The sequence below is a fragment of the Pyrus communis genome, chromosome 1, assembly GCF_963583255.1.
Source record: "Pyrus communis chromosome 1, drPyrComm1.1, whole genome shotgun sequence".
NCBI classification, from domain to species: Eukaryota; Viridiplantae; Streptophyta; class Magnoliopsida; order Rosales; family Rosaceae; genus Pyrus; species Pyrus communis.
Genome location: NC_084803.1, coordinates 32,992,379 through 33,009,969, shown reverse-complemented (window position 1 = coordinate 33,009,969; position 17,591 = coordinate 32,992,379). Strand labels below are relative to the sequence as shown.

The 17,591-nt window shown below is 39.2% G+C and overlaps 3 protein-coding genes across 3 annotated transcripts; 2 read left to right on the top strand and 1 right to left on the bottom strand.

Annotated features, from left to right (window-relative positions):
• Nucleotides 1-6,265: 6,265 nt before the first annotated feature.
• LOC137737576 (V-type proton ATPase 16 kDa proteolipid subunit-like) lies at nucleotides 6,266-8,252 on the top strand. The gene is made up of 3 exons (XM_068477110.1): nucleotides 6,266-6,501; nucleotides 6,594-6,879; nucleotides 7,884-8,252. Exons 1-3 carry the CDS (start codon nucleotides 6,420-6,422, stop codon nucleotides 8,014-8,016), a joined length of 501 nt encoding a protein of 166 aa, XP_068333211.1. The 5' UTR covers nucleotides 6,266-6,419; the 3' UTR covers nucleotides 8,017-8,252.
• Nucleotides 8,253-10,126: 1,874 nt separating this feature from the next.
• LOC137717606 (acetyltransferase At1g77540-like) lies at nucleotides 10,127-12,143 on the top strand. The gene is made up of 2 exons (XM_068457024.1): nucleotides 10,127-10,452; nucleotides 11,918-12,143. The coding sequence occupies exons 1-2, from the start codon at nucleotides 10,180-10,182 to the stop codon at nucleotides 11,996-11,998; spliced, it is 354 nt and encodes a 117-aa protein (XP_068313125.1). The 5' UTR covers nucleotides 10,127-10,179; the 3' UTR covers nucleotides 11,999-12,143.
• A 753-nt stretch (nucleotides 12,144-12,896) lies between these two features.
• LOC137746628 (F-box protein 7) lies at nucleotides 12,897-16,763 on the bottom strand. The gene is made up of 11 exons (XM_068486636.1): nucleotides 16,614-16,763; nucleotides 16,096-16,182; nucleotides 15,884-15,996; nucleotides 15,374-15,490; nucleotides 15,192-15,288; nucleotides 14,890-14,963; nucleotides 14,490-14,543; nucleotides 14,291-14,392; nucleotides 14,066-14,124; nucleotides 13,565-13,775; nucleotides 12,897-13,308 (listed from the first exon to the last, which is right to left on the bottom strand). Exons 1-11 carry the CDS (start codon nucleotides 16,621-16,623, stop codon nucleotides 13,249-13,251), a joined length of 984 nt encoding a protein of 327 aa, XP_068342737.1. The 5' UTR covers nucleotides 16,624-16,763; the 3' UTR covers nucleotides 12,897-13,248.
• Between the last annotated feature and the right edge of the window lie 828 nt (nucleotides 16,764-17,591).

Below are 17,591 nucleotides of genomic sequence, written 5' to 3'. Positions count from 1 at the left end.
AAGAATTAAACTTAACGCGATCGTGACAAGCGACCTTCACTACCTTCAAGTATAAGTTAGTAACGATTATGTGAAACCTTCTTAAACTTTAGCCACATATTCATGCATGCTAATTAAGTGTCGACCCTCAATCAACAAACACAAATAAGTTAATCATCAAATAGTTAAGCCAATTGCATTCACGAATCAAGAGTTCATAACCGGAATTCATCAATTCATATCACATAAATAATCATGGTATTGAAATCACCCCTAGCCAAAAAGGGTTTAGTTCCTCATAACTTTGAAATCAAAGAAACACCTAAACATTCCAACAACTCAAACTTGAATTGTATGAACGTTTAGGCACTCTTCTCTTCCATTCCTCATATTACAAAACAAAGAGAATTGAATTTAAACATTGAAATCAAAGAAACGCGTAAACATTCCAACAACTCAAACGTGAATTGTATGAACGTTTAAGCCCTCTTCTCTTCGTCTTCGTTGTAGCACAAGGACTAAGGGATGTTGTTGGTGTGTTGAATGGATTGGGGGATTATGGAAATGGAAGAAATGGAGGAGAAAGGGAAGGGAATGGTGCAGAAAATGGAGAGACTCACGGCTAGGGAGAAGATGGAAGTGTTTGTGGTGTGTTGTGTATGAAAATGAGATCCTTCTTAAATGAATGAATGCAAGGGTATTTATAGGAGGAGTGGAGGTGTAAATGGCTGTTTGTTTAATGTGTTTGTGTGGAGGAATGATGAGAAAACAGCTAGGACACATGTGAAAATCTGGAAAGCAAATGGAGTGCACGGCATTGATGTTGGAATTGCATGTGTGTGCTGAAAATAGTGTGTGTATGCATGTGTTTGGGAAGCTTTCTTGCTCATTTTCTGGATGCAATGATGAAGATATTAATAATTAATGCATGTAGGTGGCTGAAATGATGAAGAATGAGTGGTGGAAATGAAAGGGAAAGCTAGAAAAGCATGTGAAGATGCTGGAATTTCAAAGGGAACTCACGGCATTGAAGGTTTTGGTGCATGTGTTGGCTGTTTTGTGTTGTGAATTATGATGAATGCATGTGAGTTAAAGAGGGAGAATGTGGTGAAATGATGAAGTAGGAAGGTGGAAATGCATGTGAGATGTTTGGAAAGGAAATGGGAACCCACGGCATTGAAGTTGTTTTGTTGATGTGTGAATGCATGTGACTTGTTTGTGGAATAAAGAATGAATGGTGGAAATGTGAGCGAATGATGTGCATGTGTGAGAATGCATGTGGAATTAAGAGGAGTATGGAAGTGAAATAAATGAATGATATGTTAAGTGATAAGTGAATGATATGTGGTGAGTGATAAGTGAATGGTTTGATAAGTGATAAATGAACTAGTTTAAAGGGCTAGGGTTTAAGTACATAGAATGGGCCTAAAATAGGTTGGTTTGTATGGCATAATGTGTTTGATTGGGCTAGAGGTTTTCCATGGCTCAAAGGATTTGTTTGATTGGGCTAGGCCCTTTGTTTGATGTCCCCAAAGAGCATACAAGGCTTCAATTTCGTCCATCCTCTTTGCTCCATGATTAAGCTATCCAATTCATGCACAAAAATGCTCCAAATAGCCTCAAAATGCACTTTCTTGCTCCCTAAGCCCTTAGAACCTGAAAACACACAAAAGAAGCATAAAGGACTAAAATAACTAGAGAAACATAACGTAAATGCACGAGAACAAGCCATTTAAGTCGCATGAATATGCTCCTATCAATGCTCGAGGACCGAAGAGCCCATCGGGTCTTGGTCGTCGTCTTCCAGACTAGTAGACGTAGCATCGATCGTTGGAATGTTTTCAATTGAACTATTTAGAGCTTCGGTATGAACCTGCTCCTGAGGCATATGAACTGAATCTATCATATCCTGGTTATCTTCCTCGAGCGCGTTTATTGCCGAAGATTTATTTCGTTTTTGTAGTACATTACGGGCACGTTTTTCGTAGGCGATGCGGGCGTTCCTTGTGTCCAGGTATGTGTTTAAACGCGCCATTCGATTTTCCTCATCGTCCGTAAGGCCAAAAAGAGATATAGCCGAGAAAACCTCAAAATGATATTGCAAATGCTGAAGGTCTTCGAGTGAAAAGGGTAATTTGGCGGTGTTGATATTTGTGTAAGGGTCGACCTCAAAGCTGAGGACCCGAGCCTCACGTATATGCTGGAACTTAACTTTCATTGCTGGATCGAAAGTTTTTTGGATAATTTGCTCGGCATCAGGGCAAGTTAGTGCTAGGTCGAGGGCTTCTTGACATGCCTTGGGTAGTCCGTATAAGTCATTGGCGGAATATTTCTTATGAAATTCCCGTATGTACTCCAAGGATTCACTGAGGAATGAAAGGTGCAGATTGCGCCGTACTTTGACTAACAGTTCCAACGGTGGTAGCGGAGAAAGTTTCCTTTCGGCCTCTTGTCTAAAATGCTCGAGACGAACTCTCATCTCCCCAGGCCAAAGAAGGAGCTTGATGCGTTTCTCGGACTCTTCAATGGTGGTTTCAAAGTCATGAGTAGCTGTCTTTTTTCCTTCAAGTAATTCGGTCATGATAGTCGGGGTTGGCCGATCGTCAACATTTCGTACGGCCTCTTTTGGCTGCCACTATGTAGCCGAGTTGGCCTGCGCTTCTTGTCGTCGAGCCATGCAATCTATCCGCTAACGAAAATGTTTTTGAGATTTAGATAACGCCGTATATAGGCCGGTTGGAGAATTGTAATTGCACCAACGTTGGTCTCGTGGCCTGGGTGGTTTGAAGGTTTTTCGATCGACTGACGAACCCGAACTGCTGGCATTGCGCGAGTAATAATCTTCATTATAGAATGGTGCGTCAAGTCAAGACGCAGTCTGACTGGTGCTGGGTCTTTTGCTTGTACCTGTGGGCCGAGTCTCTCAAACACTTGGCGTCGTGAACTGTCACTGAGTTCCTTTGGCAGTTTTGTAGTGGTTGTGGATGGTGAGCCTGAAGTTGGTGCCGAAGATGTCCTCTTTTTAGGTTCCACTTGTGTTTTACAATGGTCGCATAAAATCATTGATTCATGAGTTTCTTCGGAACTAGAACCTGACATAGGTTCATCGATGGTCGGCCTTGAGGGCTCCGTAGGTGGTGCATTTGAAAACAAATCAATCTTCAGTCTTGGTTGACCATTCTGCTTACGGACATGCTACACCGGGACGTATTCGGCCTTCCCTTTTCCTTTGTTTTTAGGGAGATGAGCATCCATCATACCAATTGTTGTCGAGGGGATTGACGTCGACTGCCATCTGTTTCTCCGGGAATTTTAGCTTACCCTTCTCGATCCAATTTTGAATCACGTCTCGGAACACAACGCAATTATTGGTAACATGCTTGTTTGAATTATGGTACTTGCAATATGTTTTGCCCCTCAATTCCTCGACCTTAGGGTTGTTATGTCCTGGCCGAAGTTTGATGATCTTTGCTACCAACAATTGGTCGAAAATTGCATCGGCTTTGGTGATATTGAAAGTGTAAACTTTCGATGTTTTACTCATCTCCTCGGCGGCTGAGCGGGTCTTGGCGTCTTTGGGACTAACTTGAGCTAACGCCTTGCAAATGTAAGGTTTATCTATCACTATTTCAGCCACGTCCACACTGGCATACTAGGGGTCCTCATTTTCGGCCAATGCATAGCTAACCGTGGGATTCTTATATAATGTTCCTCGGGATGCTGACTTCGATATTTTTTCCTCTCGGAGCAAATAATCATACTGCTCAACGTGTTGAGCAAGTTCATACATATCTCGAATATTTGCCCCCGGAAACTTCTTTTTGTATTCCACGTCCAAGCCGTTTAGGGCAATCCTGACGAATTCAACTTCAGGAAGAGGTACTTGGCACCAATTCCTGGCCGATTTGAACCTTGTTAAGTATTCCATTGGGGATTTGTTAGACGCTTTAGCCATCTTAGCCAATGATGAAACGGACATTTCCATCCCTGGTCGATAGAATTGTTCATGGAATTTCTCAACCAATTCCTCCCAACTCTGGACGGAGTTTGGTGGGAGATTAATGTACTAAGCGAAAGCTGACCTTGTCAGTGAAAAGTTGAACAACCGTAGTTTATGGAAGTCACTATTGACGTCTCCACATTGCGCCGTGAACCTAGCTACATGTTCTAAAGAGGATAAGGACGATTCTTAGGCGAACAGACTGTAATCGGGGATCTTGAAGCCCCTAGGGTATTCGAACCTTTCTACATAAGTTGGGTACAGGTGGATGAACTTTGGGAACTTCAGCCTTTTTTTTAGGGCAGAGTCGATCATACTTTGGACCTCGATCATATTGACGGATGCTGCTTCTTCTTCTTGGTTCGGTCCGTCAGATCTATTGCCTGATCTGCCTCTTTTCTCTAAGTCAATTGGTTGTAGCCGAGCGAACCTTTTCTCAGCTTGTACTGGAACATTTGTAAAAGAAGGCTGCCGAGGTTGGCCAATATAGCCATCTTCGAAAGCTTTACTGACCAATAGTTCAAGCATCCTGGTCTGTGTGTCACTGTTGCTTCATATTGCGTTTAGTAAATCATTCATTTTTTGGCCAATCGACTGCTAGACCTGTCGATATTGTTCATTGAGTCGTCTCCGAAGAAACGACCTAGTTGGCGGATCAGAACCTTCCCCACCATCTTCGTCGCAATCTTCCACTATTCCTTCAACGAAAATGCCTGCCGTTTGGTTGGGAACTTCTGGGTTGCGAGGCTGTTCGCCGAGACAGATTTCATTATCTCGACGTGTCGCACTTGTAGCCTTGGGCAGCGCAACAATGATCGAATTTTTCGCCTGAGGCAAATCTTGCCCAAGGCCTTGCATTGGTAAGTCAGTTGTTGACTTTCCCATGATTGTTCTCTTTTTTATGGACTGTGTCTCAATGGTCATGAACTCCGAAGTTCTAGCACAAGGTCCCACTGGGCGTGCCAAAATGTTGACCCTAAAAATTACAAAACCTACGCGACATGCAGGCCGAGCAACTAATAAGCTAACTAAGTCATTCGGTTGAATGCGGGGCGTGCCAACTCGTCGGCCAAGCTCGGCCGAGGAGTAAAATTTGTTGATGTGGCGTTGAGCGCGTTGCTGACTTCTTTACCTTGCGATTGCGATCGAATGTCATAGCTCGTAACACCTTACTTCGCCGAAAAGGCTAATAAGGTGACCTCTGCCAATAAGGATTCGAAAACCCTTCTCGGCCGAGACTTGGATAGGTAACCAGTCGGCCTCGACACAGTGCTGTTTATCCAAACTAATGGTGCTCCTCAGTCGGCTGATTCTACGACAACAGTGTTGTTTATCCAAACTGAAGGTGTTCGCCGGTTGCCTTCACAGTGCTATTTATCCAAACTGAAGGTGTGTCGGCGAGAAAAAAAAAATAAAAATCTCAAGCTGTTTGAGAGGTTTTGCGCAAGGCAATTGTGTGTTGAATTCGCGGTCCCCAATTGTTGCTTGATTTCTTGTATTTATAGCACCAACTCCTTCTTGAGATCAAATTAAACTCTTATCTGGATTGGGAGTTCTTGCTTCGTTCTAACTTTGCTTCAAACAACCCTACTCCCATTAGGACTTTGAACTCACCCCCTTTTGGGGCTTTATTCATTGTTGGTCGAGAATCCTAATTGCACCAGGACTTCCTCGACCCTCTTTGCTTATCTAAACTACTCCTTCTTGCAATAGGACTCGACCATCCTTGCTAAATGGCCCGGAATCATCAGGCAGCCCATAGTATTTTTGACACGGATTTAGGCCAAGCACAAACCTACACTCGGCCCAACAATATTATTTTGGGCCCAAACAAATATGGATGTGTAGAAAATGTTGATCCTATTACATATTTAGCTGCTTGACTTTTTGTTTGTAGGAATCAACAACAAATTTTCATGCATTTTCACAAGATAAAATAGCCAAACAAAATGGAAATTGAGCAGGATTTTCATTTGTAGATTTTTTGTAAAATGGAAAATTGGAGGTGTGGAGTATCCACCTATTATTTTGGCGTCTTCCAACATGAAGAAAAAATTGGAAGATATTTCTTTTTGTTTTTGGCAAATTTTGTGCAGTATGGAAAGTTGAAGTGGAGGTTATACACCATTTTCCTTTTGAATTGTACTATCTTATCTGAAGCAGCCAAGTTTTGTCTTATTTTTAATTGTTTTATTTGGAAGGTGTGATTGGTAAAGAGCTGGTTGCAAACTTGCAACGATAAGTTACCGCGAGCCGCGAACCACTCTAATAAAAATCAACCGTCCTCCTACAATTCAACTCTCTCTCTCCCTCTCTAAAATCCCCAGACAGAATTCGATTCATTATCGTACAACTGAAAACAGAGCTTCGTCGTCTTCATCCAAACCTCAGATTCGCACGCGCAACCCAAGCACCCCCACTCACACAAAGTCAGGGATACATGGCTTCTTCTACCTTCAGCGGCGACGAAACCGCTCCCTTCTTCGGCTTCCTCGGCGCCGCCGCAGCCCTCGTCTTCTCCTGTAATCTCATTTGATTTCTTCAAAGCTTTTCAATTTCGTTTATTTTCCTCAAAGTTTTGATCTTTCGATTCGAATTTCTCATGATTTCGCAGGCATGGGCGCCGCCTATGGGACGGCGAAGAGCGGCGTGGGCGTGGCCTCCATGGGAGTGATGCGGCCGGAGCTCGTGATGAAATCGATCGTTCCGGTGGTTATGGCTGGAGTGCTCGGGATCTATGGGCTTATCATAGCTGTGATTATTAGTACCGGGATCAACCCAAAGGCCAAATCTTATTATCTGTTTGATGGGTATGCTCACTTGTCATCTGGCCTTGCTTGCGGTCTGGCCGGCCTCTCCGCCGGAATGGCGATTGGGATCGTCGGTGACGCCGGTGTCCGGTAACCCTTTCACTCTTGGTTATTAATTCTTGTTTGTTTCATAGTTTTAGCGGGATTTGACTAAACCCATTTTGTTTGGTTGTTCTCGTTAGTCATAATTGTAAGATTATGTTGTAATTAGTTTTTAGATGTAATTGAAGAGAAAATTTGGGTGAAAGAAAGACATTAATGCTAGAGGATTAAGGGTGTCTTTTGGAGTGCCAACAAAGCTTTTGAATGTAACAATTTGGGAGCTTTTGGGTGAAATCAGAAAATAGTTCGATAAGGGCTGGTAGATGGATACCGAGAAGCACTCGGGCTTTAAATGAAAGCTCTTCTGAAAGTGGCATTAATCGAGATACTACAAGGGGAGGCCCAGAGGGGGTAGATTTTTTGTGTGCCAATTGTTAGAAAAAGTCGGTGGTTATTTGTTTGCGTACTGTGGAATGTAGATATGTGGTAGTTATGTAGAAACACGTTTTTATTGAGTATTGGGTACTTTGATAAGACTCAACCTATTCACATTTAGTTCCAAGGAAATAGGTGAATGCAGTTCGGTTGCATTTAGTGTTATTTCTGCATTTTAATTTTGTGTTTGCGCTCAAGTGTGAGGCTGTCTGGTTAAAGGGCCATTCTTCCTGTGAAAGCTAGGGGCTACGTGACGCGATTGTTATTCGAATTGCAAACTTTGAGTTATATGTTAATGCGTCAAAAGGCTCAAAACAATAATCGCAGCAGCACCAGCAGGGAATTGAAAAACACTTGGTTGAGAAGATCCCAGTTTTTGTTTTCTAGACAATTGTCTCATTGTCAATAAAGTTGGTCATTGTTTGGATTCTCTGCTTTCAAAAGCTCTGTGCCTTTTTAGTTCAGTTGTTTTTGCACGCGATTGATTTTTTACTCCCTTTTTGTCATGATATTTTTCAAAGGTACAAGGTTACAACAATCGCTCTTGTATGGAAGAATCATAACATGTCAAGTGGATGATATTTTTATTCATATTTTGTTTTGGATTTTTTTTTCAGGGCTAATGCACAGCAGCCAAAGCTCTTTGTTGGTATGATTCTTATCCTCATCTTTGCTGAAGCTCTTGCCTTGTACGGTCTGATCGTGGGGATCATCCTCTCATCCCGATCAGGGCAATCTCGCGCCGATTAAGGCAGTCAAGTTTGTTGCTCCTCTATATTATTTGAAGATTGTATTATTTCGATTCCTTTAAGATGGTGCTATCACTATAAAACTTGGATAATTTTTAGTTAGAAGTACATTATTTAAACCGCACCATGCTTGTAGTTATGAAGAAACAATTGTTCCGAATGTTAATTTTCTCCTTCCTCATATAAGGACAGATTAGTTAATGAAAACTCCACCCTGCTGAAGACGTTTGGTTTTTTCGATATTTTGCTTGGGGTGTGATATCCACGCACATTTTTTTACTTCTCACACATCTTTCTAATTTTTGATCGTCAGATCGGATGAAATGAAGAAGATTAACGGACAGAAATTAACAAGAGGTGTGTGAGAAGTAAAAAGGGGTGTGTGGATAGCACGCCCCTTTTGCTTTTGTAAGTGGTTAAGTGAATAGTTGTTTGCTCAAGGATCCTTGGCAAAAGTTTTATTACGCTTCAGTATATGATATTCCTGGAGCAATGGATGCGCTCAGTCAATGACCCGATGGCCCAAGGATCCCTCAGCGCATACTTCTAGTTAATGACTCGATTCTCGTTAAAGGTGAATTTAGATTATATTATTGCTAGCTCATTTTGAGGTTTAGTCCACTCTTCCATCCCTCAGTGTAAATAATATTATTTGTTTAAAAAATACAATAAAATAAAATTAAAAAAAAAAAAAAAAGGATAAAAAACAGGATGAGATGAAGGGACGAAACATTCTTGAGATGAAGGCGGTCGATTATTTTTGCACGTATCGACAATGAAATTAGTAGTCTGCGCATGCTCTGCTGTTTGGACTCTCTTAGGCTTACACTGATATTCTGGGATCTTAAACCCATAGAATGGACCCATAGAATGGACGGATTAATTAACGAGATCTTGTTCATTGTGATCAATCTTAATCCCTGATTACGTGAGTTATCACATGTGTTTCGTTTTTCTCAACTCACCCCACCATAATGAAAAACTTTAACGTAAAGTAATTCAAATGTTCATTGTCACTAGTACTATGATATATTTACACTAAGATTCGAGATTTGAACCTAAGTGGAGATGAGTATCATTAGATCGTAGTATTAAGTATCTTTTCTTCATTATTGTTAAGCAAGAAAATATTCTACTTGCAAGTGAAAAGTTCAAAGTTTAACTTTTGTGAATGATAAATTGAAGATCATATTACTATTACGTTCCGTTATATTTAATGATGAAACCAGTAATTATCGGAGGGAGATGCGAAACTTAAAAGGGTAAAAATCCCGAACTTATTTCATTTGAGCTCTTCCGCTTAACTTCCAAAACCAAGAAAGACAACAGCTTATTTCATTACCATGGAAGTATCGGCATCTTGTGACCGACGAAAAACTCACATTCCTCTAAACAACACATATCAAGTACCAGCTAACCATCACTTTCTCTAATTCGTTATGTTGTAAAGCATCTTGTGATTGGCAATCGAAGTACTTACGTTACTAAAACTACACAAATCGTAAACAAGGAATTTACTTTTCATGAAGAGTGCTTAACCAAACACAAGGGCGAACAAAATTCAAGTAAACAATGGAATGTGGATGTACAACCTATTAGCTTATCAAATTCAACCCAACAACAACAACAAAAATACTTTATTCCACTAAATGAGATCGGCTAAAATTCAATCCAACTAAATCAACAGAAATACAACCGACTAAAATTTAACCACGAAAGTCCTACATTTCAACATGGACATTTCAATGAAAAAGATTAAACCCACCGTCTTAGGAAAAAAAAAATAATTTTTGTGTTGGTTAGTCCAAATCTTTAGTAATAAACGTAGGGTCAATGATATATTTTTTTTCATTTGTAAGTGAAATGTTTTATATTTGATTTTCGTCAAAGAAGAATTTGAAACGCATTATTGCTAGCCTATTGTTAGGCTTAGTTCATTCTCCCACTCTTAATGTAGATAACTAGATAATATCATTTGTTAAAAGAAAAAAAAAAAAAAAAAAAAATTTCTTTAACCCAAGCGAAAATTAATAAGGCGGCATTAATCACGTGCCAGCAGCGTGTTCAAGAGTTTTCAGGCATTTTGGTATTTATATGAAAGAGAGCAGAGATAGAGGACGACACACGGATACACGGACACACGGCAGAAGGATAAATTGAGAAAATGGCAGCACCACCAGCAGCGGCGGCGGGTTCATCGGAGGCTGAGGGTCCGAAGATAGTGTGGAATTCAGGGAAGCGGAGGTTCGAGACGGAGGACCATGAGGCGTACATCGAGTACGTGCTGAGGGAGAAGGGGAAAGTGATGGACTTGGTCCACACCTTCGTCCCTTCTTCCAAGAGAGGCTTGGGTCTGGCTTCTCTCCTCTGCGTCGCCGCCTTCAACCACGCCAAGTCCCACTCCCTCTCCGTCATCCCCACCTGCTCCTACGTCTCTGTAAGACTCCACCTCTCTCTCTCCCCAATTCCTCTTACTGGGGTTGTCTCAGTTTTAAATTTTTATGGCATCAAGCATCCCTTTTTTTCATTTTTTTTGGGATTGATTTCTGGGTGTTAATGATTAATTCATAAGAATTGGAAAGCTGGGAATTTGGCATATTCCCAAGCCAAATGAAGAAGTGTCATTTCTTTTACCCTTTGGGAATTGGGAGCACGATCATAAACGATGTCAATATTAAAACTTAAAATAAAATAAATTGAAGAGCTATATATTGAGATGAAGGCACTCAAAACTCTAGAATTGTACAAAATATGTAATTATTTGTGCCGATTATGTTTTGTCTAAATGTTGAATTTATGGGTTTATTTGTTCTTATGTTATTGTTTGTAATCAACTGCTAAGATTAGAACTGGCTCATAGGCTATATGAATGAAATATGTTATAGCAGCTGTGTGTCTTAAGTTGTACACGTGCTGTGCGCGTGAGTTGAGTCATGTTATAGGCGTGAGTGGGTTTGCAACGGTCGTCTTGTTCATTCCTATTTGCTGAGTAATGGATCCAAGACGAGCAATGTATTTCCATCTTCTCTTCATTGATCAGCTAAATCAATTCCTCATTGATTTTTAGTTTTCAATTTATAAAATTAAAGCCTAATTTGTATACACTTGCACCTTTTGGCGGCAGCACGGTTGTAAAAATCAAGATGATAAAGTTTTAAGTTTGGATGTTAATTTGATGATTCATGAAATTTTTTTGGTGTTGAATCACTAATGAGACAAAGAAAGGAAGTTTAAATTTAATTTTTTTAGAAAGGAGACACCGTTCACTTAACTAATTTTCTTGAAAAAGGAGAACACCGTTCATGTGCTAGTTTTTTATTTTTTTTATTTTAATATATATACATATTAAAATTAACTGATAAATAATTTGGTGCTTGTAGAAAAAGAAAAATGCTCATGTGTATTTTAAATAATTTAAAAAACAAAGAAAGGAATCGAACACGTAAACTTATTACTCATGCTTTATAAATGTAGCAAATACCACCGCAAACACTTTGATGATTAATCAAAATGTGACTATTTATACTAATATAACATGAATATAACATAAACTTACATAAAGTACCTTGATATTTTTGGTGCCCCGGACGGTTGCCCTGCACGCGATTTGTATAATAGCAATCGGTGCCTTGGCAGCGCTTTCTTTTTTTTCTCATCATCCTTTCTTTTCTCCCAAGTAAAGGGGTTTTTTGTTACAACTGCGTGTATCTAGAAAAAAAAATAAAAAATTACATTATTTACATTAAAAGTATCTCGCTCATCATGTGACAACGAGGGATGAGAAAGGTACTGAGAGGGTTAGTGTAGGATTTACTTTTGAGATCATAAAAGAATTGTGGGTATTCTCCTTGTGTTACTTTACAAGGTTGATATATGCTTACTGTTTTTTATGGATTTGGCAGGACACTTTCCTCCCACGGAACCCATCCTGGAATTCTCATGTGTACTCAGCAGCACCCGGAGAGATGAAGTCGAGCATTTAAATAACTAGTTTACTTGTAGCTGTAGCTAGTGAAGAAGATGTTTGTTTTGTAAGCGTACAGGGCTGGCACTTCTCCTTCAACCGCAACAAGTTTCTGCGCTCTAGTACTTTCAATAACAGATTTTATGAATAAAACATTCACTTCTTTTGCTGTGGTGGTGGTGGTGGTGTTGTGGTTAACTATGATAACATTACCGGACTCTGATTAGGCCATCTTCAACCGAAAGGGTTAAACATAGCCCCGTCTAGAATTGTAGTCCTAGAAGAATTATTTTTAAATGCAATGTCAGGCCATACTCATGTACCGTCTCAATGATTTATTGGTTTTAAGTTTATACTTTAAATTTATTGGATAATTTAGTTAAACTACCGTTGGATGTTTTCAAATCTTGCCGTTGATTTTGGATTAATTATTGCAACTAGGGAGCTGGACCTCAAAAAAAAGGGCTAACAGGAATGCTACATTTAGCTAGTTTGATGTCTCTTTAGTCAAATAATAGCTTGGGCTCAATAGAATTATCAGTAGATGAGTTTTTAGACAAATTAGATCATTTTTTAGCTTTTGAACCTTTAGCCATTTCCATTGGAGATGGCCTTATAATGCATTCATGTACTTAGTACAATCACCCATTAACGGCGGTTAGATATATGTTGTAATGACATCCAATGCCACCACCTGACCGTCAATGAGTGACAAAAATCCAGAACGTCTAAGCTCAAATAACCAAAACTATTTGTCTAAAACAACAAAGTGCTTTTGGATCGGATTCTAAAAGCACTTCGCAGTGCTGTATAAAGATTTTGTTATGCTTATAATAAAAACACATAAATGAGCAAAAGCGCTTCCAACCTAGTATTTCCAAACGCCCCTGCGCTAAAATGAAAAGATACGAACAGAATTACACAGGAAGAGTACTTCACTTATTCATCGTTTCCATTTATATCAACAGATTACAACAAACCCAATTCGACATAACTATATGTTTTGGTACATCAAATTTCGGTAATACAGACTGCAGTTAACGCCAGAAGCGAAAACAAGAATACAACTCATATTCGGCATAACTTTTATGTTTCGGTACATAAAATTCCAACAAGACAGTACCAGAAGCAAAAAAGCAAGAGCACACACTGGGAACATGTTTGATGCCGTCGCGCTTCTATTCAACATTGTAAAAGAAATTGGAAGTGTCCTTATAAGCTTATGACTATACAATGTATGTACATAGCAGATACTCTTTTGTTAAGGCATCAGCCTGGTACAAAATAATCCATCTTCTCCACCGGCAGATTCAGAAATGATGTCTCTACCTACATCACAAACGAAACAAATACCAACAATTTCACAGAAAAAAAGTAAGAAATCACAACAATATATCTTGTGAACATTTCTTTGCTTTCAGTAGGGGAATCATATAAACTTTTCTAGATCTGACAAGAAGAAAATAGACTCAATGATTGTAAGAAAACACCAAACCGAGAACTTCAACAATTAATCACAAAAGCCTTTTACATGAGAAGGGACTTGGTTACTGAAAGTAAAGTGAAAAGGAGGAAACACATGTACCTCCTCAAAAGGAACAAAGACAAAAGGTGTTAGACCCCTCTTGTGCGAGACAGCCGGCACATCTGGGTTGTGAGTCTCATCGTCCTGCCAACCTTCAACCACCCCGAGGATATCCTCATCAGGGCCGCCAACCTCATTATTGTTTACACCACTTGTAACAAGTGACAGTAAATCCATCCTATTGTTTGCTCCTGTTGTTGTTCCTCTTAACCTATATAAGAAGCAGGCAAGTTAGAAACTATGCAAAAAATAAAGACTCCCACTCCGCACCATTTCAAAGCCTTAACTAGATACTTCACGGAAAAAAAAGCCCACAAATACATACCCCTTTTGGCTACAAAAACAGAAGATGTTATGTAATATGATAAACATGCCTTCGTTAAAAATCCATTTAAATTACCAGCTTGCATTTCCTTATGACATAATGCAGTCCACTGTGTTCATAATAATAGCTTAGAATCTTAATGAAAGATATTCAGGCTATGCAAGCAATTGCAATACCTTAGTCGGATTCTCAACACAGTAGGACGCATTCCTGGATACAGAACAGCAGCTTCAACCTGCAATGAAAGAGAAGAAAAATTTAAGATGCAAACTAAACAAGGTAGAAGAGTAGTTGAGTATGTGTGCTTAGTAAACACTCCACTAAAATCAATAACTGTTCGAATTAAATTACATCCAAAACTTAAAGAATACTTTAACTGATTTGAAGAAACATAACCTAACCTTATCATCTGACAAAGTGTAATGGCCACTGAAAACACAGTCTGCCCTGGCTCCACGGATGTTCATGAACTTCGCTACATCCTTGAGTTTTTGAGATGAATTCTGATAGTGCAGAGAAGAGAAGAAAATAGGGCCAATCAGATCTGTATAATTATTGTTAATAAAAAAATTTATTATGAAATCTTCAGATAATTCCAACCTTGTAGAGAAATCGGCCAGAAGGAAACAATCGCATGTAACGGTAGTAGCACACCTGCAAAAGAAAAGCAATGACTCCAAACTGCTGGAAATAATTACACAAAAAGACCACTTTGCAACTACCATTGTTTGAATATACGATTTCCCAATCAACGCATGATAATAAGCATTAAGGCAGCTACACTTCCATAGTCTCAACTAGGTTTTAAGTACTTGGATGACATATACGCATCCACAATGGGAATCATTTTCAAGGATGTATGATCAAGTCATGCCTTTAACAGGGAGTGGGGCTGGGTTATTTAGAATCGGAAAGTGAAAACTCCCTTTCTAACATTGTAGCATTGTAAGACACAGGACTAATAGGCATCTGATAAACCTAAAAAGGAAAATATGCATACCAAGTGAACTGGGTTATTGATCTTCCATTCTGCAATTCCGGCACGGATATAGGTATTCCTGCTCACATACAGACCTGAGATGTGAAAAACAGATAAGTCCTATGGAGAGGGGGATCTGACATTGGAGAAATAACATCATTGTGTATGTACAAGGTCTATATCTAAATACACATTGTGATTAAATTTTAAACAACGAAAAAAGGGAGGCATCATTGCATACGTACAAGGTCTACATTTAAACACACATTGTGATGAAATTTTAAAGAAAGAAGAAAGGAAGGCAGGAAACAAATGCATCTTACCATCAGTGCGAACCCTTGGTCTTAGAAGCCACATTTTTCTCCATGAAGTGTCGTAGTTTGTTTGTAAAATCTTAAAGTTTTCAACCACCCCAGAGAGCTTAAGAAAGAAGACCCAGTTTAAAATCCAACATATACATGGAGTAAAATTTAAACTCCAAACTTTAAAGCTAACACCATTATACCTGCCAAGCCTTTAAGCAGGCACTGCGCCAAAACACAGGGTTACGGATAGTGTATCTCCATTTTCGACAAACACAAGTTGCCCTTCCCAAGTCATATGGGGTCATTCGTGCAAAAACCTGCACACAAATATTCTCACTTTTTAACCAAAATACGGAAAGTCAACATGTTACCACCCATGCTCAATCTCCTATTTCAGTTATACCCACAACTATCCAGAATAGTCACACTTCAGTCCCAAGAATTCATCCTTTAAAGTAAAACAAAGTAAAATAAAACCTATATCTAGGGGAAAAAGATAATTTGAAAAATTTATCAATCATCCTTAGAATAGTGAAGTTCAAATCACAGTTTCTTCGGTTATCTCCGAGGGATGTAAAAATTCTTACATCTTTTATAATACCATTAAATTTCAAAAAAATACTCTATTTTCATCATTGCTAACTCTACCAATGTTTTTATATTAAGGACTTGATCAAAATTTTAACTAGCTATTTATCCACAGATGATACCTCAAACAGCAGCTCATCCGGCAAGCAACGGTGTAAAAGCGATGAATCAACTTGTACTTTTCTACTCGTACTTCCAATCGGTGCAACAGGTCTCACATTGACTCCATAAAGATCTGAATCAGAAAATCAGAGAATAACATAACTAAATTTATACTAAAACTGGGGCAGCATAAGCTGAAAGCGGCATGAAAGTAACGGACACAAGTATTTACCAAGCCACGGCCTCTTGGTTATGTAGTACTGAACCGCGTTCAACCGCAAAGCCGATTCAAGTTCAGCTGGAACCTTCAGGGCAAAATCTGCAACAGATAGCCATTCATTGATATCAGCTAAACCAGCTCAAATAACTGGGTCAAATCAAACTTTTCTTTACATGTCGAATTCAATATTCTGCAAACTTTAACCAAAATTTAACTCCGGAAACTCGTAAAGTCCTTTCATTTTCCAATTTCACAACCAGCTAATGAATTGTAAACGAATGCCAGCTCCAACTCGTCTTCGAAAATTCCGAAAACACACAGAGCACAATGCATATTCGAAAATTAATCACTACCCACGATGCGAAACCCCAAAATTTCTAAACTTTAACGAAAATATTCAACATTTAAATCAGATTTCTCGCACAACTACACAAAAGCATATCATTTGCAGAAAACGGCGCGAAAATTAGACGGTTGAAGAATCCGATGGAAGGTGATAAAATTGAAGGTTCAAGAGATTAATACGATACCTGAAGCCATGAGAATGCTGGTTGGACAATCGTCGGAGGAAAAAATTGAAGCTTTTAGCAGTCGATTTTGTAGGGAAATTGGGGGAAGAAGATGAAGGACAGACGAGGAAGATGGAGCGAGAGACTTCGGCGATATACGACGACCGTTTTTTTCAACCGACTTTGGAAATTTTACCCGTCAACTAACCCGGCCCAGAATCCAGCCCAATGATGTGAATTCTGCCCAAATTGTGGGTGTTCATTCTTGAAGAGTGACTTGCCATAGCAAACTCATATTATTTGCTCATCATATTCCAAATAAAATCAAATTTAAGAACCATTTTACCCTGTTCATTAAGTTAATTAAATTTTGGTTTAAACTTAGGTAGTTGTTACCACAGCCCAATACTTTTATGTTAACGAATGATATGAGAAGGTGAATTTGAAATAGATTCTCAAGGATAAGAGTGTAAGATTTAAACCACTTCAGCTACAAGCCCTTGCAAAAAATGCAACATACCTGTTAACATCGCAGAAGTCGAAGGAGATGTGCGATGTTTCGTGGGTTGACAGACCCCCATCCTCCTTGGTTCATGTATTACATAATGACGGTTTGCCACGTCCACATTAGGTAATCTAGGCTTTGTGGGGGGCGATAGCGACGTCTGTCTTTCTTGTAGCTCCTTACAAGGCTTGTATCTTCTGTACTGCTTGGTGTTTGCCTTGTTTAGGCTTAACCCTAGCTATGAATATCCAGTTTACCGAAAAAAAAAATAAGAAAAAAAAAAAAAAAAAAAAAAAACAAAGAAAACGATGATAGCGTACGAAGCTTAAGCTTATGGATGCTTGGTGGTGATGAAATGTATCAGTGAGCCCTTCAAACCCTTTGTAAACATCAAATATCTTGTTCAAGATTAAGGTATAGTCTCTTCACTTGTAAGTGAGAGATCTTAGGTTCGATTCTTGCTAAAAGCGAATTCGAACCACATTATTGCTAAT